The sequence below is a fragment of the Blennius ocellaris genome, assembly GCF_963422515.1.
Source record: "Blennius ocellaris genome assembly, chromosome: 3".
Lineage (NCBI taxonomy): Eukaryota > Metazoa > Chordata > Actinopteri > Blenniiformes > Blenniidae > Blennius > Blennius ocellaris.
Genome location: NC_137652.1, coordinates 12321847 through 12346231, shown reverse-complemented (window position 1 = coordinate 12346231; position 24385 = coordinate 12321847). Strand labels below are relative to the sequence as shown.

General features: G+C 41.8%; 1 protein-coding gene across 1 annotated transcript in view; it reads right to left on the bottom strand.

The window, feature by feature from the left end:
* The window catches only part of slit2 (slit homolog 2), a gene marked incomplete at its 5' end in the record, with an annotated part of 93502 nt that extends 77284 nt beyond the window's left edge, over positions 1-16218 (bottom strand). Inside the window, 4 exons of the mRNA XM_080520772.1 lie at positions 5396-5467; positions 13176-13247; positions 15018-15089; positions 16004-16218. Of these exons, the coding sequence (XP_080376898.1) occupies positions 5396-5467; positions 13176-13247; positions 15018-15089; positions 16004-16218 (431 nt within the window). The remainder of the gene's footprint in view (positions 1-5395; positions 5468-13175; positions 13248-15017; positions 15090-16003) is intronic.
* Between the last annotated feature and the right edge of the window lie 8167 nt (positions 16219-24385).

The window sequence follows — 24385 nt, the reverse complement described above, 5'->3', positions numbered from 1 at the left end:
TTTGGCCCTGTTACAATATATTCAGGGCAAATGACTAAAGGACTGGTGCCACTGTTTGTTTATAATATATTAAAGGAAGAAAATCTGCCTCATCATTGTTTATTGTTCACTTAATGTTCTGCTGTTCTTAATTATCAAACAAAAGCCCGCATAAAATCAACATGCACTGATACAACGACCTGCAAAGCTGTTGCCAAGGTACTTTGGCCAAAAGTGACAAAGCTGTATGAGAGCACATGAGCAAACACATGCACGCATGTGGCCTTATACTTGAGCACAAACAACATATTTTAATGGTAGAAGCAGTGACCCATTCTCTCATCCTCCCATCACCCCATCCCTTCATCAACCTCTCTTTCATCTCCCTACTGATTTCTGTCCAGCAAAGATGGGAGAGAGAGAGAGAGAGAGAGAGAGAGAGAGAGAGAGAGAGAGAGAGAGAGAGAGAGAGAGAGAGAGAGAGAGAGAGAGAGAGAGAGACACAGAGAGAGAGAGAGAGAGAGAGAGAGAGAGAGAGAGAGAGAGAGAGAGAGAGCGAGAGCTGGCACAGAAAAGGGGGCAAAACTAATGCATTGCATTTGTGTGTACCTCCAGTGAAACACAAAGACTGTACATTGTTCACAAAGTGCATTTCCAAAACCATGTGAACAGTGATGAAAAGGAAAGGAGAAGGAGAATGAAGGCTCGTGGAGAGTTACACTACCAGCTCAGTGGGAGAGTTACACAGATACAACGTTAAATAAACTTTTGAATGGGTGTACAATAACAACATCTGATAGGAGAAGAATGTGACGAAAGGAGACGAAGAGACGTGATGATTTCAGTGTCATTTAACAAAATCTAGTTTGATGATAAAGAAGTTGACTTGTTTTTGGCGACAGCCAAATATTGTGTCATTTCATTAGTTTGCAGTCATAACTTAAAAGATGACAGTGATCTCAGACAGTTCCTTACAATGCGTCAATGCTGCCAAACATGTGCTTCTGTTTCTGAGTCTGCGGCTCTTTGAATCCAAGCCAGGCCAGAGCATTGTACCTTCTGATTAGATATTTGAAATCCTTTGGTTGTGACCAAATAATAAATTATGTTATTTTCTTGTTGACTGAGGGAAATTACATATGTTTTCATGTCAGATTGGCTGAAAAAGGAAACCACAATATTTGTGGAACAAAGTAAAATACAAATGCTATCTGCCTGACAACAGACAACAATCAATACAGAAAGAGATGATAAGAGTAAAACGATAGATTATTTCCTGAATTATTTTTCAATGTATTTTTGTTGTATGTATAAAAAAAAAACCTGTAAAATCTGTAAGGCTTATATTTAAACTAAACCTAATCAGAAATGTCTCTGCTTTATCGCTATTCCCTAGTTTGTGTATACCATTTTTTCTATGCTAAGAAAAAAAACACAACTAAACTTCAGATAAATTCGCTCACATCTCTTTGTCAGTTAATCTGCATACATCCGCAGCATTGCGTGCGTTTTGATCTCGGGGTTAAAAACTGGATTTTCTTGGCGAAGAAAGCTCTTGGTTTTCATCCAAGGCGAGGAGACTTTACTAGCTCGTCTTGCTTTACAGAGTCCTTCTAATGAACTGGCTCTGTTTGATCCACTGTTCAAAGTGTCTCGTTGCTCTCTTCTCTTTCTCAGAACAAATAGTCACAGCTGTGGTCCTCGGTATTACTGCGGCATGTGCACTGTGATCACCAATAAGGTTGAGGGGAGCAGAAGGGCTGTGTGTGTTAGAGATAGACACTGAGGGAGACGGATAGGGTTTTGGGGATATGCCCACCACATGGTGTCTCCAGATGTGTGCGGCTACGTAACCTAATCGAGTCTGGGCCCCGGAGTGTCGGGGGAGGCAAGAAGTGTGTGTGTGTGTGTGTGTGTGTGTGTGTGTGTGTGTGTGTGTGTGTGTGTGTGTGTGTGTGTGTGTGTGTGTGTGTGTGTGTGTGTGTGTGTGTGTGTGTGTGTGTGTGTGTGTGTGTGTGTGAGATGAAGGAGGTGAGCGGACACAGGTGTTTTAAATAGGAACGTTGACGATCACACAGGGTTTTTTTTTTTTTTTTTTTATAGGAGCCCCCATTTACAGCTGTCCTTTTTGTGTTTGTGTGCCACATATCCATGTCAAACACGCTAAAACTCAAATAGCAATTTGGTGCTCAACGGGGCTGCACGATTTTTTGCTATTGCCAGAACAATATGAGCAATTTACAGAAAGCACAAGACTGAATGAACTGATAAATTGTGTTTCATGCTCTGTGCATTCATTCACTGCAAGTTCAAAATGACAGCATTTTTAAATACTAAAGAAAGTGCAATCAATCACAATAAATTGATTTAAAAACACGTGTGATTTATTAATTAAAACTGGTAATCCAAGGATCAGAGGAACAAAAATCAAGAATCTAAAATAATTAAAAGTAACAAAGTCAACAAAGTGCGCTGCATCTCAAAAGCTGCTGGCGGAAACTGCAGAGATGCATCTGAAGAAAGCGTTTTTTTTTTTAAATGACTCAGTCACAGCTGGTGCAGCTCAAAGAGAAAAAAGCAGGTACTTGTAAGAACAAATTTTATAGCACGAAGACATCAGTGTTCGTAATCATCTCATCATTTTGTTCTTGCATGTTCACCTGTTATTGTGCAGTCGTCGTGCTCACACACTACACAACAGACACAAAGCTATTCTTTGTTGAAAACTAACACTGGCCAGGTTGCCTTCTGCAATCAACACAAAGGAAATACAGTAGGAAATCCCACTGAGCCAAATGACTAAACAACCATCAAATCTTCACTGCTGCCTCACGGTATTTTGCACATCCTGTTGCAAGGAATCCACGAAGGCCATTTTCACAATGGACTGATATAAGATTTTGTTTGCACCTATGGGATAAATACAACCATAAAAATGACATTTTATAGTTGTTTTCTGGACGAGACCACCAAAGGTAGAGTCAAATTTACTTTTGAATAACTGACGATTTAAGCCCTTATTCATACGGGTCCTTAGTAATTATTCAAACCATAACTGTGCAGTTGTAACAGCATGTACAAACATAAGCAATGATCTTGCTCACGAGTAAAGTTGATGAGGGAAAATACGATTTAGTGTTAGTGACAAGTCAAATCCATCTTTTCCTCGATTTTCATATTGGATCATAGGAGCTGTATTCAGAATCTGCTGTGTCTGAGTGACCTGGACCGTCGCCGCCCACACATGGCCATTTCGGGAAAAGGAGGAAGCAGTGGCCGCAAGATTCAAATTTCATAGTACGCACGTCACAAATGAACTGTTTGTGTATATAAATAATTTTTGTTTGTTTTTATTAAATAGTGTAAAATAATATTTTTTCCAGGCTTGAGATTATAGCAAACATTTGGTTTGAGTCGGGAATATTCACAGATTGGTGTATGTGGTAATCTGTTTCAGACACAACTCAAGAAAGCAAGACAATGAAGCTGGTGTCAAATTAAAGGATGTTGTTTGTTCGCTGCTGATAGAAGCGAGACCTTATTAAAAAAGTGTGCTTTCATAAAGAAATCCTTTGAATACATGAAAACTTGTTTTGAGCGGAACATGATTTTACTTTGAACTGTAGATAAAAAGTGATATAGCATCTATCAGTCAGAAAAAAAAGAAGAAACAATCTGGCCGCAGCAGTTCAAATAAATGCATCACGTCTGACCTCAGACTACTTTAATTTAGCCCTTCAAGCCCTAAACCGCCGCGCAGAGCAAAGGTTAAATGCATACAGTAAAACTGCACAAACATACACAGATTTTCCAAGCGTCCGAAAAAAAGTGAAAACACAATTTTCATAATAGCAGGTTGAGCAAGTGTTCATTTATAGAAGCACTGTTGCAAGAACCAAAGTGGGTCCAGTTTGCAAATACCTTCAACCCTCAATGTGAAACTTAGCAAGATTCCACATCAGACCTTCTCATGGAGCTCTTGTTGTGATTTCCAAAAATAAAAATACACTGTAGGGGGTGCAGGAGGGAACAGGATTTAATATTAAACAAACAGTCTTAAATACTTTTGGCCCAGCCCCCGTCGCTGTTATTCCGTCTGAATGACTTCCATACGTCTGACAAATCTGGGCTGAGCCCAGCTGTTTTTCTTTAATTGTTGTTTAGGTTTCATTTTTTTTTTTTTTTGTCTCTGCTCTCTGTTGGTTTTATATAAGTAAACAGGTTTACACAGAACAAAAACGATGTTTTGCTGAATAAACTGCCTGTTCAAAGTGGACATGCTGCTCATGAGGAGGCCCTCCGCGAGATACATACACCTGGAGACCCAGCGTCTTACACAAACAACACACAGTGAGGCAGCTTGTCTGCAACAAGCTGAGCAGAGAGCAATATATCCGAGTTGTATTTTTACCCCGGCCCACACGCTGAGCAAAATGCCAAGTCCCGGCCTTGAGAAACACACAAACACACAGTTGCAGCGACACAGGCGCACATGCAGACACACACCCTCAGACATGACGGGTCAAGCTCAGCCAACCACTGTAGTGGCCACAGAACATAAACAGCTTTCACACACTCTGTGAATCATCTGAGCATTTCAATATTGTTCTAGATAAATATATTCAGCCACACATATAAATATATGCAACCATAATGATTCCCCTGGACCACAAATGACCGTGACGGGAAGTTCGTTCCCACAGCTTGAGTAGCAGTGCAGCCCAGCCCTGCAGGGCTGGAAATCTATAGCTGGGTTTACAACGCTGATGACCGGCTGGACAGCGAGGCGCTCGATGACAACAAACTGCAGTCTGCTGCTCTCAATGCAAAATCGAACATTTATGTTCTGTAACTAAAACTATTTTCTGCCTGTGAAACACAACACGTAACTTCAGAAGAGAAACCTGTTTCTACAATTCACTGCTACTACCTCTGTGCACACGCACACACACACACACACACACACACACACACACACACACACACACACACACACACACACACACACACACACACACACACACACACACACACACACACACACACACACACACACACACACACGCACCTCTCCCAGTGGGCAGCAGCTGTTGGAGTGCTAATCTCCATTAGCTACTGAACTGGCTTCTACAGAGAGAACCATGTAAAATCTGTTCTCTCACTCCGCTCACTCCCTATCCAAGTGAAACACTAATGCTGTGTCAGACAGGAAAGCAGTTATTTTTTCTTCACTTTACATCGTCTATAACAGTTCTCTGCACCATTTCCAATCAAAATCAATAAACTTTACAACCTTTTTCTGGTTCACAAAACATCATAAAACTTTTTTTTTTGTTTGTTTTGGTTTTTTTTTAAACAGGGAAGTAAGAGCACTGTTGTGCATGGAAGGAAAGGATAAATAAAAACCGTAACTTACAGTCTGTAAAGCTTTGTTGTTCCCAGGAAAAGCAGCTCTGGAAAGACGGCCAGATTATTCCGATTCAGGCGCCTGTAAAAACACAACATAAATAAGGGAATAAACTTACTCCATCCAAACAGTGTGGCTAAAGTGGTTACATGTGTTTATAATCAACATTTCCATGTCAGGTTTGTGTTTATTGATCATCATATTAAAGTACGTTATTCTATTTTGGATGTAATACAACTTGTGCTCACGTGGATGAAATAGTAGATAGGCGGTAATAAGGAGCTCACTAAAGACACTATAAATACACACAGAGACATATGTTAGGGAATGAATACCTCAAAAATAATTCAAAAAAAGAAGTCTATAGGTTAGCCATGGAGGTACAGCATGGCTGCCAGACAAACAGTGAACTCAAGGAGGATGGAGGGAATGCGGGGGGGGTTGAAGGGAACGGGAAGGGGTTCGGACGAAGCGGGTGACGGTGGGGGTGGGGGGGCCGTTTTCACCACAAAGACGGAGAGGAGACGATGTGGGAAAAACAAACAGGCAGTCTGGCCGGGCTACCGAATGTGTGAAAAGGACCCCACTGAGTAAACAAGGCCCTCACAGTGGAAGAACTCACAACAACCCATCATCACACACACACACACACACACACACACACACACACACACACACACACACACACACACACACACACACACACACACACACACACACACACACACACACACACGGAAGGATTGCGAGAGCTCGGGTGAGTTTAATAATCTGGGTGCGATCATTTAACCCTGGTTGAGTGGAGTGAAGAGGTTTGTGTGCATGTGTGACTTAGTTTGTGTGTAGTTGTGTGTTGATGTGAGTCAGGGGAGAGCGAGGCAACAGAGTGGCACAATAAGAGACCGGCTGCTGAAACAGTTTAACCCCGAACACACACACACACACACACACACACACACACACACACACACACACACACACACACACACACACACACACACACACACACACACACACACACACACACACACACACACACACGAGAAGCAAGAATGACTTTAAACTAATAATAAAAGTCCAGTCCACACATTACTTCAGTATTTTTATATATATGTTTTCAAACAAAGACCTCACACCATTCACAAAAAACACACAGTCCTCTTAATTGCCATCTGTCATCACTTCTTTCTTCACTAAAGGCCGCCGTGGACTCTCCTCGAATAACGTCACCCCGTCTGTGTCTGTCTTATACCCACAAGTGCACAAATATATGAACATGCAAGCGCACAAGCAGACACATTCACACTCTACAGTTACATCAGAGGTTGCTTAAATATTTAACGTCCCGCAGAAATGATGTGTCTAAATAATTCACTCCTCTTCCGTTAGCGCGGGCTGTGGCAGCTAAGAGCCCCACATGGTCCCACTGAGGGGCCCACTCCCCCTGCAGGTCCTGCCCAGCCATGAGCACCCGTTAGTGGGCTAGACGTCCCCTGAGAGGGTGCATGGACGAGTGCTGGAGGTGGGGAGGAGGAACAACACTGGAGAGGTGGTATGAGCTCATCCTCTCAAAATAGATGCGATGCTGTCAGACTAGGAGTCTCAGAAAATGAAGTTAAGACACCACGATTCCATCCAGTTTGCTGCCTGGCACCTCTGAGGTGTCAATGAATTCAAATGCACCCTATTAATTTGATGATCAAAGTATTAAGTCTGATTGAGATATCAATGCTTATGATGAGCCTGCATGAAGTGTGTATTCAAGTTAAAATGATGGACGATTCATCACTTTTACAAATTAGGCTTTACGTGCACAGTTTATTTCACATAGGTCAAGTCGGTGTTCAGTTGAAAATGTTCAAATTTTTGTTACATATTCAGTGCGAGTTACTTTGTTTTTGAACCTATGTGGCTGATTAAAACATGAATATTACATCAAGCATGGACAATCATACAACCGATGATGAGAAGCTCCAAATCCAGTGAAGACGCTTCTTGGAAACCACAAGAGCTGCAAACCAACAATTATTTTCATTACTGATGAATGTGCTGATTGTTTGAGTCTTCAATTTATTACACAGATTTTCAGTTAACAGCTTAATAATCATCATCTAAGAAAGCAGCAAACTCCTCTAAATGGTGGATTTGCCAGATGTGCCTAAAAGCAGATTTCTGTATTATAAAAGGCCGACAGTGACGTCTTTCTTATATCAGCTCTGTGTGATAACTACCACCAGGGGTGAAAGTCATGAATTACAAATTCTTATTTTTGGGGACTTGTTTTTTAGCATGTGTTTTTAACCATACTTAAGTACCATCAATATATCTGCCTCAGATTATTCAGTTTTATATTGAAATGTAGCCTCATCTCCGAGTCCTGAGGGCTTGAAAATCACAAGCGTCCAGATTTGACCTTCAGCATAATCCTTAGCAAGCAGAGATTTTGCTGGAAAATATCACTCTGAAGAACTTTGAATTTTTTTAAATTGATCCATATTATTTAGATGCAGTTTGTCTAATCCCACCTTTACATCTGGGAACCTGTGACTTTGTGACATGCCTCTTTCATATCCAATCAAGTTACTGACTGGCTGCCAATTAGCCTCATCACCTGTCAATTGCTCCTCCAGTTTTTGATGTTTTTACTTAAGCAAACTTTTGGTTGTCTTTGTTTGCCCCTGAAACGTGTAAATAAAATCTGCTTTTTTAAAAAAGTTTTAATGGGAATAATGGAGGATTTATGGGGTTGGAAAAACAATTGTTCATTCTCTAATTAGTCACATTTACAGTGTGGTTGTAGTATCTGTTTTTCTTTTGATTGATTAATCTATCGTGACTGCACTGTGCATTTTACTATCTGAAAGTTGATTTTTTTTTTTTTTATAATTGCTTGTTTAATTGTGAATTAGACAGAAGGTCAGATTGTATTTTAAGCTCCAATAATTTGATTAAACACTTTGTTTAACACAGTAAACAGTGCTATCACACTGGAATCATGTTTGTGGCTTTCCTCTCAGTCACAAGAGATGTTTCACTTGTCAGATCTCGTTTCTCTAAAAGCATCAACTACTTCTGACTCAAATAATCCAGTCACCTGTTGTCATTTGCGGCTTTTATTTCTATTATTAACTGATGTTTAGGTGCAACGAAACGTGTGTAACATGAATCAGAGCCACATACCAGAGAATTTATAGCTGAAGTCTTTTGTGTCAAGACCAAAATTAATGCAACATTATCCACGGTGTGTGGGTGTGTGTGTGTGTGTGCGTGTGTGTGTGTGTGTGTGTGTGCGTGCGTGTGTACAGACACTGTAAACGGTGAGAGTTTTTTCCAGTCATGTTTTCAGTCAGTCAGAGTCGTGCTAAAAGTGATTCAAGACTGAGAAGCCAGTAGTCTGAGGTATGAGAGTCACTCCCAACAAGCTAATGTCACACTGCAGTGTGGCGATAATCCCTGCAGTCATAAACAGATGCTAGAGGGCAACAAACCACACAGTAAACACACACACACACCAAAATATGTACAGTATGCCATATCAGTCTGCATACGAACACGCACCCACACACACACCTCACTACTTTAGACCCTGGCCGTAAAGAATACAATAAACCAGCGAACAACCGTAGAATCCAATTATTACCCCACCAATGCTGCTGCGGCTGCCACATTACATATTTTGTACTAACAATATATCACACGTGCACTGCGCACACATCAACCCAAACACACCACAGTTATTACGGAAACCTGCAGGACATTTCCATGAACCAAAGACAATATCTACTCACAACCCACTTCAAACTGAGCAGTGTTGTTTGTACGTCTGTACATGCGGTTCAACAGTTCATGTTTTCGGTTCACAGATTCACATGCATCAAAACAAACCATCCATCACACATTTTCACCCTGTATTCTGATGTGTTCTTTAAACACTAATGAAAGATAGCATCTTAGCCTTAACATACAAAATACAGAAATCCAGCCTTATCACTGAGACTTGTAAATTCCTCTTTTATCACCCCCAGAAATCTTATACAATCAGCAGTATTAAAGGTTTTCCACTAAACTTTGCACAAACCGGTGTTTACCAGCCACTATAACAAATAGTGGCTGCAGCAGAGGTTTAAAAAAAAAAAAACATATTGAATGACTTTTAGGACAAAACTTGCTGCGGTGAAAATGGCTTTGTGTCTTCTCTGTGCAGATAATTTCAAGCTCTGCTGCTCAGTAAAAATGAAAAAAAAAAAAAAATTGAAACTTTGCCCTGAAATGATCAGTGAGAACAATGTTATCACTCATAGGCTTAATAGCTAATCATTTACCACAAATCCCAAGCTATTCTTTGAAATCCATATAAAACTATTTCGGACCATTGCTGGAATTCTCTTTTACTATTCAGATTGTTCACATATTACAACATGTGCCATTTGTTTTGAGGTTCGATTACCTAGTTTGTCGCTGTTGATAGATGCATTTCATTTCCCGTGATCACTTTTACAACATCACTATTAAAATTATCTTTGATTATGTGATTGCTCAATTACAGCCTAATTATTTCAAGCTTTACCTCACTGCAGTTCTTAGAAATCATTGTCTCAGCACCTGTAATTACTGTTTTGTTCTCTCTGCAAGTCTGAGGCTGTTATCTTCTTCACTCTCACAGACTGAATTGGATAGGGGCAATAAACCAGTCAAATGTAGGTTGAGGATAAGAGGATCAGGAACTCCTCTTTTTCCTATTCTGCAGCCACAGGGTAAGAGCAAGGAATGCATAACATTCCTATGTATATGCAAAGGGACAATGGACAGAGAGAACCAGATGGGTGAGGACTGTGCAAAAGCACGAGGAGAGGTTGTAGAAAGAGTTCAGATATGACAGAAGGTGTGAGTGAGTTTGAAAGCCCCCCCCCCAAAAATAAGAATCAAGATAAAACCAGTACTGACTGAGCAGCGTTGCGTGAGTGAAAGTGCCTGCGTGTGCGTATCCCTGCATTCACACTGTGTTTGGGTATGTGCACGTGTGTTATGACATGCCTATCTCCGACACGCCTCCTTTGACCAGCTACCCCTCCTCCATACCCCCAAGGCGACTGCCCCACACCTGACCCAGCCCTGCCCGGCCCTGCAGGGCCTGTCGCAAATCCCCCCCCCCACCCCAAAAAAAAGGTTGAGAAGAGGAACCGTTTTCTTCCCCTGTGGGGGGCAGTCACAGTGGATCCGTCAGCCCAGCTTAGCCCTCTCCTCTGGGCAGTGGTGCCCAGCAGGCTCCCCCCCCAGCCCACGAGAAGACGGAGGCCTTTGAAATAAGCCCCCGGACTCCAGAATCCAGAGACGTGCCTTTGTCTGGCAACTGTGGGGAGGGGGCATTGATGACTGACTCCATCTTTGTGTTTGTGAACATGCTACGCTAGAGACGATGAATTACAGTTGAACACTCTCGCGAGGACGGGAGACCGTGCTGGGTTGTTGTTTTTTGTTTGTTTGTTTGTTTGTTTTCAGAAAGTTCGCTGCTGTCAACAGTGTATGTTTATATCAAAGACGAGGCAGAGGAAAAGAGAAACTATAGTTAAAAATGTGTATTTTACAAGGCTTTATCTGTGACTACGTCTACAGACGAGCTGACTCTTTAAGTGCAACTAAGTGTCGAGGCCTGTTTTCCTCATATGTATGCATGAGAGAGGGGGTTTACCCGCTTGTACCCCGTCTTTGTAGCGAGAGTGATTACTATTAAAGTTTACTGTTAAATCCAGACCATACGCAGTTAAATTTTACCCTCTTTGTCTACAACTCTGGGCAGGGATACCAAGAGCTGCTTAGCTGGAAAGAGCCCAGCATTGCTTGCATGAGAAACACTAACAAATTCCCTATAGTGGTCCACAGTGCTCCCTGACAAAGAGCCGCTATAGTGCAGCAAAAGGCAGAGAAAAACCCGGCATGCAGGACTGTGAACAGAGCTGCTCGGGAATCAAGATGTTTTATCCTACTCATTCTGATGACGCCTGAAGAATCCAACCAAAACAGCCATCAGAAGGATATAACTACTACAATATGTATGCCTGCATGTGTGCCGCTGTACACAGGCAGGTGAGTCTGTTTTTGTAAACATGTGTCAGCAGAGGATTTTATATGCCTTTAATTAAAAGCTTGTCACTTAAGTCCCCATCACACTGCGTCTGCTGCATTCCTGTGTGTCAGAGCCTGTCAGTCAAGACACAAACACATGCAAACATGCACACAGTCTTGTCTTACTGAGACATTACTCTGACTTGCATTATTTTCTCACTGTAACTATCAATGATTGCTATGTTTCTCATCCTGACCTGAGAAAGATTTCCTTTTCTGGTGCTGAGTGATACCTGTGTAAAACATACCTACTTGTAGAACGTAACGTGATGCTGTTTACTAAGACAGCTACACAATTAGAAACGCCTCTCAGTATTGACAGTCTAGCTCAACTTAATTGCAAACTCCAACTTCAGGCGTAACCATATACTGTAGGTGAAATAAAACCTCTCCCCATGTAAAGCTGAGCCTTATTACAGCAGAATTTACGACGGAGCTGATTTGTGAATTAAAGAGAACTCGGCTGCTGCAGCAAATCATTTTTAAATAGGATCATAGTAACAATAAATTATATGGGTGAAAATAAATCAGTAAAAAAAAAACCATTTAAACAGCGTCACAAACTGCAGCTACTTCAAAGAAAACCGTTTCAGCTCAGTGTTCCTCATAAAATAACGAAGACACGTATACATTTATGTAAACAGATGAGCAGTTCTCACAATCATCCAAAGTTGACACTTAGCACAATAGGCGTAGCACCAGTCAGGGGTCCACGTCTCCCGTCTGTCTCTCTCTTTCTCACACACCACCAAGACTTAATTATGCCCTAACAGCCTCGGGATGGATGCCGACTGCCAGTGATTCCTGGCTGGAGCTGTAACAACCTCTGGCTGTACTTCCTTTACAAACCTCTGTGACGCGATCACAGAAATGTCCCTTCTGGACTGAAATTCTGGCAGGCATCAAGCTGGGTTAAATGATGATTAGGATAGATGGAGGCAGACAAATTAAAAAATAAGTCTGAATAAATCATTTTAGAAACATAACACATGTTTCCACACAAGGAATGGAGGGTCACTCAACTAATAGGCATGGATGTTATTGAAATCATGCAGAAATATGTGATTTTACATCTAAATAATCTTTATTTTATGGATTTGAAGTGATTAATAAGTCATTTTTTATCAAATTAAAATCAAGATTTGCTCCAAAAACCTAATGTCTCAACTGAACTCTGCAATTCCATCAATCAAAAAACTACATAATGATAACTGAACACATTCAATGATGCAACACCACAATACATTTGACATCCAATGATATATATTGCCAAGCATGTTGCTTCCAACTTGAAATAATGTACCATGCACGATCCAACAGGGTCAAACCATTTTGTCTGGCAAAGAAGACTGTGAGTGTGTGACAGGCCGTAAACCTGCAGCGCAGTGTGTCAGCGCCTTCAAACAACTCTCCTTGCAATCACCCAATACAAAAACAAGGACTTTTTTTTTTTTTAAGAATAACGTTCACCCAAATAGTGAAGACTCCAAAGACTCAGAGCCTCTCCAGAGGTGCAGCACCTCCATGAAAATGAACATGTGTGTCGACTTGCCAGAATTGTATGCATGCAAGTTTTCAGGGCTGGGCCTCCCAAAATGCATCTTAATCAAGATCTAGACAGAGGGTGTGAGAAAACAGCGTCTGCATTGACACTACTGTTACTCACAGCCTCTCAAGCTCCTTCAGGTCCTGGAAAGCTCCTCTCTCGATTGTGGTGATTTTGTTCTCCATTAACTGCCTGCAAGAGAGAAACACCAAGAACGTGTCAGAGGAGCAAGGGTGCAGAGGGGAAGAAAGACAATTGGGACCAAAGAAGTGATGGAAAGATGCATGAGGTGTGAGATCTGACCGAGTGATTTGTGTGGAGAAAGTATGAGAGGCCAAAAAAAAAAGAGGAGATGAATCAGTGGATGAGACCGCAGATAAGAGAGAGAGGAGGAGGACAAGGACAAACTGAGATATGGCATGAGAGAGGCAGAGGAATTGACACTGGAGAGGTGAGGGAGGGAGAGATGGAGGAGATAGGTGCAGTGTGGGTGAAAGGAAAGGAAAAACAGAATGTGAGAGAGGGAGAGAGAGAGGGGGGGGGGGGAGGAGGAGACGCAATCAGCAGCAGGTCGATGGAGCCCCAGAATTGACTTAAAAAGTGGCCCATCAGTTGGGCAGCAACTCATCTATCATCCAATTTACTCTCTATCTAACCGCAGAGCTGTGACTACTCATTCACTTACACTAGCACAACTGAACCACAACCACTGCGCTGAGCAACAACACACACATTTTCATCACCTGGGTACAACTTACTCATTAACAACACGTTACTAAAACACTTCATAAAGTATATAACTGAATGAACTTCCTACGTATCCCAGGAATGAAGTCCATATACAATTTTCCTTTGTAGACAATTACATGTGCCTTATTGTACCTGGTTTTATTTGCATTGTTGGTTGATTTGTTTTGTCTATTGTTTGTAAACAAATGGCCAAACAATTTTTTTCTCCTTTAAAACAAATGCATTAAAAACAAAATAGAAACATGTCTCATAATTGCACAGCATCCATAAAAACACATTACCAAGTTGTCATATGTCCCAAAAAAAAAAGACACCACATTTGCACATGTATGAAGGCTGAAAACTCTCCTCTCATTGTCCATGCATTGCAATAAATTACCATATTGTTCCAACATTCACCTAAAGCCCCAATTGTTGAGGGTGTGTGTTCAGGAGTAACACACAGGAAACCAGTAAAGTGAAGACTGAAGCACACAAACACACATTTATAAACACCAACCCAATTAAGGATATAATCTCTGGAGGAATTCCAGCAATGTCTATTCCCTGCCATTCACTTTAAAACCTCTGAATGGTGCACGCACAAACACACATACACACACACACGGAGCAGGACACCCCTCTCCCGCGGAACTGAACCTAGATTCATCCCAGGTAAAGGAACCTGTTCTTACTTGACTCTCTCCTTTCCTCACCCCACCTTCCTCCCTTCTTTCCCTTCCAGCAGCTGCATTCCTCCCTCCGTGGTTACACCTAATGACCGCTATCTCTTTCCCTTTTTGCCCTCCATCACTTCCTCGCCAGTGCGTTAATCACTCCAGCACATGGGCCCCAGGGACGGGTGGTTAAAATAAGCCCCTCCTGACACTTCCACAGGCAGATTAACACGACAGCATTAACAGGTGGCACTGCCGTTCTGTTTAGACACAAACTGGCTGAATGAAACCGCCTCTTCCCACCACTGGATGCACTGCTGCAGGCTGCAGCTCGAGGAGCTGCACCGGCATGGTGGAGAGGAGTTTGATCTCTGTGTTGTGGGATTTCAAGTGTTGGAAATGTGGGGTGGGGTTTTTTTTTTGGTTGCAAATGTTAAATTTCTGTTGGACAGAACTGTGTGCTTGTGAATATTTGGGAATGCACAAACTGCAAGGAAAGAGAGCGAGAGAGGGAGACATTGAAAGAGACAGGAGATAATCGATAAAATCCACTTACAATACACGCAGATGCCTGAGTCCTGCAAAATCCGCCTTGGAGATTTTAGTGAGGTTGTTGGCATTCAGATCCCTAGACATAGATAATGTTAGAGAAGGGATTGTCAGTGCATTACAAATTACACTTTAATATGACAAAGGCAGTGCTGGGGAGCAGATCCACTGAGGATTTTTTTTTTTCTTCTGTTAAAACTTAGCGAGCCATGACCAATGCAGAATTGTCATTTGAGTGTCAGGGGAAACTGAGAGGAGCAGAGGCTGCTGCACTGTACAGGGCAAACCTTCATTTCACCAAAGGGTCTTTTGACTGATAAAATACGTCGTGCTTAACTCAGAACCCACTTGTCCAAATCCGCTTTTGATTAACTTGCTGGTTTCCAGACAAACCGATGTGGTCTATGGAGGCAGTGCTAATGCAACAGTGCGAAACCACCAACATAACCGCAGCAGCCTTAAGTTCAGCTCCGCGATCAGCAGCGACACAGTATGCACAAACAAAAGGAAATGTGCACGCTTTTCTTATTTATTTATTTTAATTGTATCACTTCCTTAACGAGCCATTATTTACAACGCGCGTTTGCAAAACACTTAAATGTTGTTCAACAAGCAAATACTGATTTAAAGCTCTGCGCTATACCGGGACCAGCACCCGCAGGAAACGCAGTGTGTTAACCGGCTTCGGGCACACGGTTTTAAAAAAGGGCTGGATTCAAATTGATGTAATCAAAGTTTAAATCGTGGTGTGACCATGACCGCTGAGTACCTAACCAGTGATTGTAATGTAATTACAGAAAATAGCAGGTGTGCCACAATTTTAAACTATTTAAACTCTCCAAGCGCCTTTATTATAGGGGGAAACCTCAAGGTCGATGCGCACGTTATTCAGCATCACCTTTTCTTTCTTTCTTTCTTTTATTCTTCTTCTTCCCATTCCCACCTGTGTAACGCATTCATTTAGTGTTGGAGCACAGCCTCCTCCGTACTTACAGCCTCTCCGCGTTGCGGGGTATGTTCCTGGGCACGCTGCGGAGCCCTTGGCCGTGACAGTCCACGGTAGTCCCGGTGCAGGCGCACTGGGTCGGGCAGGGCTGTCCGTCCGCCCCGCCGGACACAACCAGAACCAGGACCGCAACAGCCACCAGCAGCCCCGGTGTGGTGGCCCGGGAACGGCCGGGGCCAGCGGGACACAGAGCTGCCACCATCACTGCGGCAAGTGGGGGGGCCAATATGAGACCCTCAAATTATTGAGACTTTACAAGGGCGTCAAAGAATAAAAACCCTGAAAACCTCGTCCCCCCACCCCCCCCAATAAAAAAAAAAAAAAAAAAAAAAAAAAAAAACTCAACGGGGATGCCGTCCTCCTCCTCGTTGTCCTCCCTTTTCGCAGAATGTGCGTTTTGTGAGATTTCACTCTGTGGATTCACATTTGGGTCCTCTCACGGGGGCTTCGGGGGTCGAGCTGTGCGGAGCGGGACGGCGGTCCCCCCGTGCAGGCGGACGGGAGGTCGACGAGGCAGCGGAGAGACTCTGTGGCTGCGCTACAGCGGCGCAAACTTCCACATGTCCTCCCCGGCATGCGGTGCCCAGATCTCCCCCGGTGCCTTCTTCTGCGTCTGTGTTGCAGCCAGGAAGGAAAGAAAGAAAGACCTCGCTCCTCGATTTGATCCAAAAATAGACAGAAAGGAACAGGAAAAGAAAAAGAAACCAACTCACTGTGTCACACACACACGCACACACAAAAACCCCACACTTATCGCACACAATCACACTCCAGGTGAGGCTGTCTCGGTCATTAATTCACAACACGCGTCCGGCGGAGGAAGCCGCGGCAAGCGCTTTTTTTTTGGTTCTTCCCAAAAAGCTCAGCAGAGGTCACCGCAGCGGACAGATATTGATTCCGATAAGGTATCACCTGCCGGCCAGTGGGAGGGGGGGAAAGAGCGGCTTGTGTGAGGAACAGGAGAAAAAAAATAATAGTAATAAAACTGGGAAAAAGCAGCGCGCAATACTATAATCCAACTATGCGTGGTGCGTCAAAGCGCTGCTCAGAGAGTGTGTGTGTGTTGAGAGAGAGAGAGCGAGAGAGAGAGAGAGAGAGAGAGAGAGAGAGAGAGAGAGGGGACGGGAGTGGGCACGTCTGCTACTGCGTCTGTAACCCCCCCCTCACACACACACACACACATACATATATACACTCGCGCGCGCGCACACTGCGTTTTCCTCCAAGGCAGCAGCAGGTTTCCAACTGGTCGCCAGTCAAACAGCAACAGTTTGACCTCGGGAGGGGGACTCTCTCACTGCAGTGTCCCAGTCACCTGATGCTGTATTCGGCTGGCCTCGGGAAGGCGACAAAGCATCTTATTGATACCTAATGTGGACAAATAATAATAATAATAATAATTAAAAAAAATCGATCTTTTAAACAGAGAATAAGGCGGAGAATATAAAGAAATACTTGTTTTGACTCTTGGTTTGACATTTCAAGCATGCAGTTAACAGACATTTTGAAAAGGCACCCGTGATTGACACGAGCGTATTGAGGGTATAGATTTCAGCAATACAGTAAAACTGCACGTGTTGCGGGCAGCCTCATGCACACCTGTAAATAATCATCGATCTAATCAGCATCTCGATCTGCTACACCTGTGAGGTGGATGGATTATCTAGACAAAAAGAAGTGCTCAGACGTGTTTGTGAACAATATTCGCTAGACAAACTGGCCATTTTGTGTACATGAAAAAGTTTAAAATATTGAGCCCAGCTCTTGAAAAATTGGAACAAAATGTCTTTTTTTGTTCAGTGTATTTTTTTTTTTTTAAATCTACTTGATGTTAGATTATCAAAAAATGTATTATGCTCTGTTGTTTAGTAATAACTGTTTTAAGTGTTATTACATTTAAGTTACTGTACATTTCTAATATGTTTTAATTTGAAGAGTCTTGTGATTTTGTATTTTGTCTAAGAAGAAAAATATGGTGCACAATGACAAAGTTGGTTTACCTCCATGCACTTTCCATGGGAGCTTGTGAGGCTGCTTTTCCTGTGAAGACCTCAGCGATTGACACAAACTGATCTGAAACTGTTCGTAGTTCGTTATGCAAGTGGCCATTATTTGTAATGACAATTTTTATCAAAATGTTTAGACATAATCCTTGTTGATATACAGAATAGAACTCGTCAGTTCTTATTTTATAGCAAGGCTCAGTTGACCTGGGTATCAGCTTCAGCATCCAGCAATCCTGGGTTATATAAAGTATAGGTAGTACATGGATCTTCTTTAACTTTGGATTTCAGCTTTGGATTTTAAAATTTTCGGACAGGTTCATTTTAGAGGTGTTCTTGCTATTGAAACTGTCCGGTTACATCACATATACTATATACTATTGTTTCTTCATGGAGTGACGAAGTTTTTTTTTTTAAAGAAATGCAAAGCAAAGACAAATGTTGTCCTCCCCTCTGCCTGTTTTATCTTTCTCTCTAATTTTTCTTTTAAAGCTCCCAAGACACAATTCAAACAGCTGAATGTGACCGTAATGCTGATGTGTACTCATCCCTCACACAAACATTCTCCCAATGCCTCACGCTCACAAAACCCAGAGAGAAAATACAGGAAAATGTTTGTTTCTTTTCTGTGAGGATCCTTAAATAAACGTTTGCAGACCAACAAGGGGTCGTAATCGGGGGAAATAAGGAGACGGTGGAGGGTAATGGAGGGTGGTGTATCGTACCTGCAGTGAAGGAAGGGGCATACGAGGCTCACAGTGACCAAACGTGTTCAGACACAGACAAATCCGACCTGCCCGTCAGTGTAAACCATCACTTCAAAGGACATTACATCGACTCTCATTCATTTCCCGCAGACTCACTGTGACCCGAAAACACAACCTCTGACCTCAGCCCAAAATTTCACAAAGGAATTTGATGATTCAGTTTAAGAGGTCAGTCCAGGTCAAGTCACTATATTGTTCAGTTTTCATCTGACAAGAGCTGAAGAGTATCAGTAAATCTGCAGTTCATATGGCTGTCAGCTATAAGATGCTGATATCAGTCTCTGCAAAACACTGATAACCACCCATCAAATCAGACATGTTGGAGCCAGACACATCTCGAACGTGCAGGTAATAGTTCTCCAGAGATGATGTTTAATGGAGCACAAGCAAGCAATATGCCCAAATCGATGGAGAAGTGTGAAACAGGTGCTGGAGCCAATCCCAGCTTACTATATGTGAAGGTAGGGTACAAGGCAGGGCTACGTAAGTTAAGTCTATTTAGAAATAGATGGTATATAACAACTAAAGCAATTTCGTTTTTTTTCCCCCCAATTATAAACCCCAACCCAAACATCTAAAATTAAATATCATAAGGATCTTTTGAAAATAAAACTAAAAATGTGCCACGTGATGACATGTGCAAATTTAGAAATGTCTTTAGAAAGACTTAAATAAATCTAAGTTCACACTAGCGAGTCTTTAAAGGTAAACTCAAACCCTTTTAATGTCAAATGTTTTTGTTACTTGTGCAAATGATGAATGAAGGTTGGTTTAGTTTTACTTATGTCCTTCCACTAAAATGTCACTTTGCACTGTGGATTAAATGAAACACAATAGCAGCATATTTAAATAAGACCTTATTTGATGGAACAGACACGTTATTGTTGCACGGACTTAAAAACAAACAAACAAACAAACAAACAAACAAAACAAAAACAAATGAGCTGTTAGTCTGCAGTCATTTTTCAGTTAAATCTTTAGGCTCCTTCTGAAAATTCCACCGGCTCAGAGTTTTAGAGAGCCGCTAATGAGAAGTGAACCTGTCTGTCGGCTGTGATGTTGGTGCTGCTCAATCTGGCCTGTTGATTTAGGAGCTGTTTGTGTTATCTTTTTGGTTTATGGCCGCGCAGTAAAGCTGTGTGTGTGTGTGTGTGTGTGTGTGTGTGTGTGTGTGTGTGTGTGTGTGTGTGTGTGTGTGTGTGTGTGTGTGTGTGTGTCCACAGAGGTCAGTCCAGCCACCTGGCTTCTGGACAGCTGCGACTGAGACACATGTTGCAGTGAGTGTCCTACAGTATGAAGACACAAAAACACACTTTCTTGCTTATATTCTTTTATGCACAACAACAGGCTCACACAGTTTGACATACAGTCAGATGGACGGACTGACGGACAGACTTAAGCTGCTTATTACATCTTTGTATTAATTAACTACACAAATCAAATATGTTGTGGGTTTCTCTTTAATCAGATCTGTTTTGTTTGTGCTGCCTGATAATCACATCATTAAAAACCAATGATGTTTGAGTTTGGACTGGCACTGTCAACACTGTGGCTGGTTACACAGCTGCAGAGAGAGACACACACTCAAGCACACACACACACCCACACGCAGCCACAGACAGACAGACAGACAGACAAACAGGAGGACAAACACACATTGTCACACCAAAACACACAGCAACGCTGCAGAAAAACAAAACCCCTCCTCCTGTCTCGGGTTCCTCTCTCTCCCTACTGTCAGTTTCCCATTGATGTGCTTTTGTCCACAAAATGTATTGAAATGGTATTGAAGCCCTGAGGTGAGTGACAAGCTGGTTACCTTTGTTGTGATGAGGCTGAGGCTGTTGTGTGTCTCACACACCCAGTCACCAAGGCCTGGGGAGAAGCTGAGGAAGATCTTGTGAGTTGACTGGTATGTCGGAAATTCGGAATTCTTGAGCCTCTGGATAAAGGTGTGCCTGGTTTCACATGTCAGGTGTGTTGTTTTGTGTGAGTGGATAAAAAAAAAAAATAATTCTTTCATACAGTTCACCAGGAAGACAAATAGGCAGGAGTGATCCGCAAGTCATTGCACAAACAAGCACCAACAAGTAGCTATATTTGAAAAGATATATTGTATTAGCCATAACATTATGACCACCTGCCTAATATTTGGTAAGAGCTCTGTTTGTTGCCAAAACAGCCTTGACCCATTGAGCCACGGACTCCACCAGACCTTTGTCAGCATGCTGTGGTATCCGGCGCCAACATGTTAGTTACCAGCAGATCCTTGAAGTCTGGCAAGTCGATGAGTTTGACCTCCGCGTGATCACGTGTTACTTTAAAAAAAACTAATCTGATTACAGATTACAATTTACTCCTTTAAAAAGTAACTTACTTACTTCATCGATTACAAATTACTTTATAAGTTACTTTCAGCAGCCCCCATCGTCTGAACATAAAAATTAAAACCGGTTTTGCCAAAAACTCTGCTGATCCCTGCCTCCTGCACCTGCCGATACATACCCCCCACCCCGACAAATAAAGTCTTCGATTGATTGATTGATTGATTGATTGATTGATTGATTGATTGATTGGTTGATTGATTGGTTGATTGATTTAAAAAGGGTGGGGGCTTATTGCAATGTCAAGGTTTATTGATGACAATGGTTGGTTCCAATTCTTTTGCGCTACCTGAACTCACCTGGAGCGGGTTGGCCTGTGATTGGCTGAGAGTAGAGAAGCGGGCGGGTCAGATTGCAGAGTCTGCATGCATGCACTGTGTGTGTCTGTCTCAGTTTGGAGGAGAATGGAGGAGCGGCTGGTTCTGTTTAATAATAAAGCGGCTATAAAGACAAGAAACTCGTCTCCCGGGACACTATAATAGTAACGCACAGTGACTTGGACAAGTAATTTTAATATGATTACTGGTTTGGAAATAGTTACAGAGGAGATACCGGTAACTAGTTGTTTTACTATTTAACCCGTTACCGGCGTCACTGTTCTGGACACTGTTGAGCATTCGCTCCCTTTTTTTCATTGGGTCACTTCTGAGACACTTGATTCACTGCAGACTGAAAACAAGTTTTCAGTTTTGAAGATGTTCTGCAAAAGTCACACCCAAAAGATGAAGATACACTTTGAAATGTAATACAAATGTTGAAATGTGCAGCATGAAAATATGCATAAACACAGTGTAGAGTGTCTGAGAAACTTGTAAGGGAGTGGCGAAAACAGAAACTCTTACCATCATGAAAAGAAAGAAATCTAATTGTAGTTTAAAAAGCTTGACCACCAGAGTTGAGTCACAAATTTAGAGATGGTTTCATGAACAACAGCTGCTGACTGAGGCTTATCGGTGCAGTTACATCTGGGCATGGAGGAAATAATGTGTCTTATACAAGAGTACACCTGTTTTTGTTTCCCTTTTAATGGTGCATTTATAGACAAATACAAGTTACAGTCACAAAAATCTAAAAATTGCAAATTGCAAATCAAATTTTAAATCTTCCATGGTAAAAATAAAAAAATGGCAAAACGAGAAAATGAAAAGTGGTGCTGCTTCAGCATGGCTCCGAAATTACTCATGGAGAAAGTGATATTAAAAGTGAAATATTTGACCTTATTCAACGGGCTCTGCTGACTCAGAGATTATCTGGGGATGAGTCGTATCCACGCTGCCAGTTATCAATTCGTGGATTTGAAAAATCGTTTCTGATTCATTCCTCCCTCCTTCATCTGAGAAAACATTTCTGTGTACACAATCACTCTGGTGCAGGTTGAGAGCTTCTGGTCATAGACGGCACCCTCATCCTTTTAATACAAGCTAAAGTTTGCATGAGAAGTACAAATGTGTCAGAAGACTTTAGAAACAGTTTTGCAAGGTAACGGGTGTTGGTCAAATAAAGTGATGTTGTGAAATCAGGTCTTATGAAGTCCATTTATATTATTGCTCTGTCTGCTTCTTCATCTGTTCAGGTCAAGTTTTTAGATCCTGGATCATTGCTTATAAAATGTTTGATCCTGCATTGACACATTTGTTCTTATTCGTTCAGTTGTTCATATAGAGATTTGTCAAAGGTATAATGAACATGTTCAGACTGTAGTCACAAGTCCTTGTTGGTTATTATACTATCATGCTACTGGTACGGCACAATTAAGATTAAACTGGACTGGATTTTTTTTTTTTTTTTTCCCATGAACTCAAATGAGCTTCACCCCTCCACCCTAAAGTGACCTACATTTCCAGCCCAGTCCACTAATGCTTAGGAGAAAGAAAAAAAAGGGTTTTCCTATTTCTTGTTTAAAGATGTTTTATTGTCCATAAATCTCATGGTTAGACTCTCAATCCCCCAACAACAGACAGACAACCTGCCTTACTGGCCGCACTAAATCCATAGTGTAAAGCTACTTTTGACTTCTTTTTCAGGAACTGGAGGATGTGTATGTTGTGCTTCTCACAATGAATCACCTGCTAGTGTTGAAATATTTAAAGAGAGTCATAACAACCACACTGTGGACAAGGGGCATTAGACTGAAAAATAGGTTTAGTCACTATACTCCTTTCAAATAGTCTCTGAGGCGACTGCTTGGTGAACGTTTAAAAAAAAAAAAAGAATGAAAAGTGGAGGTAAAGATTCTGAAATTAAAGCAAATTCTGAGTCCTTCAAATAAAAGCACTTAATGAACTTGAAACTGTGCTGTAATAATAGAATCAATGATTCTCCAAAGATGAATTCAAGCTACCTTGAAGCAACTCCTACATATTATGTTTGCACGGTATAAGTGATTATTTTCAGGTTACTCTACGGGGGTCACATGTCTCTGTAGTGGTGAGGGCTTGTTTCTCACAACGATTATCTCCCGGTTCAGATGTGGGCTTCAGGGCCTTTCTGTGCTGAGTTTGGATGTTCTTTCTTTGGATGCTATGAGTGAACTGGTGATTTTGAAAGGACTGCAGGTGTCAAGGTGAGTGTGTGACCGTCATGAGTGGAAACCTGTTCTGGGTGTAACCTGCCTTTGTAATCTGGGGTTACAGTTTACAAATTGTGGGATAGAAGATGAGTGCAAGTTAATTTATGCTGCCACAACACCGACGTAAACTGACATGTCATTTGGTCATCATTACCCGTTTCTCTCGGTTAAAGAAGCCCAATATATATAAACTATGAAGATTTCTCATCTTGACTACCAACATGTGAAAGCAGTCCGATTCCTTTTCTTTTCAAAATGTAACCCTTTTATTGAGTTATTGCAGTGCACTCTATGATGGCCCTGTTCCTTGTTATCCTGATGTTTTTCTCCCTGTATTCTCAGTCTATATCTCTATTACCACACTGAGTAAAGGTACATCTAGTTCTGAGACACAATTTGTGTTCTATTTCAAAGTGTAGCTTCATCTTTTGGGTGTGACTTTTGCAGAACATCTTTAAAACTGAAAACTTGTTTTCAGTCTGCAGTGAATCAAGTGTCTCAAAAATGACCCAATGAAAAAAAGGGGGCGAATGCGCAACAGTGTCAAGAACAGTAATGCCGGTAACGCATTAAATAGTAAAGCAACGAGTAATCTAATGCGTTACTATTTACAAACTAGCAATCATATTAAAGTTACACTGTGCGT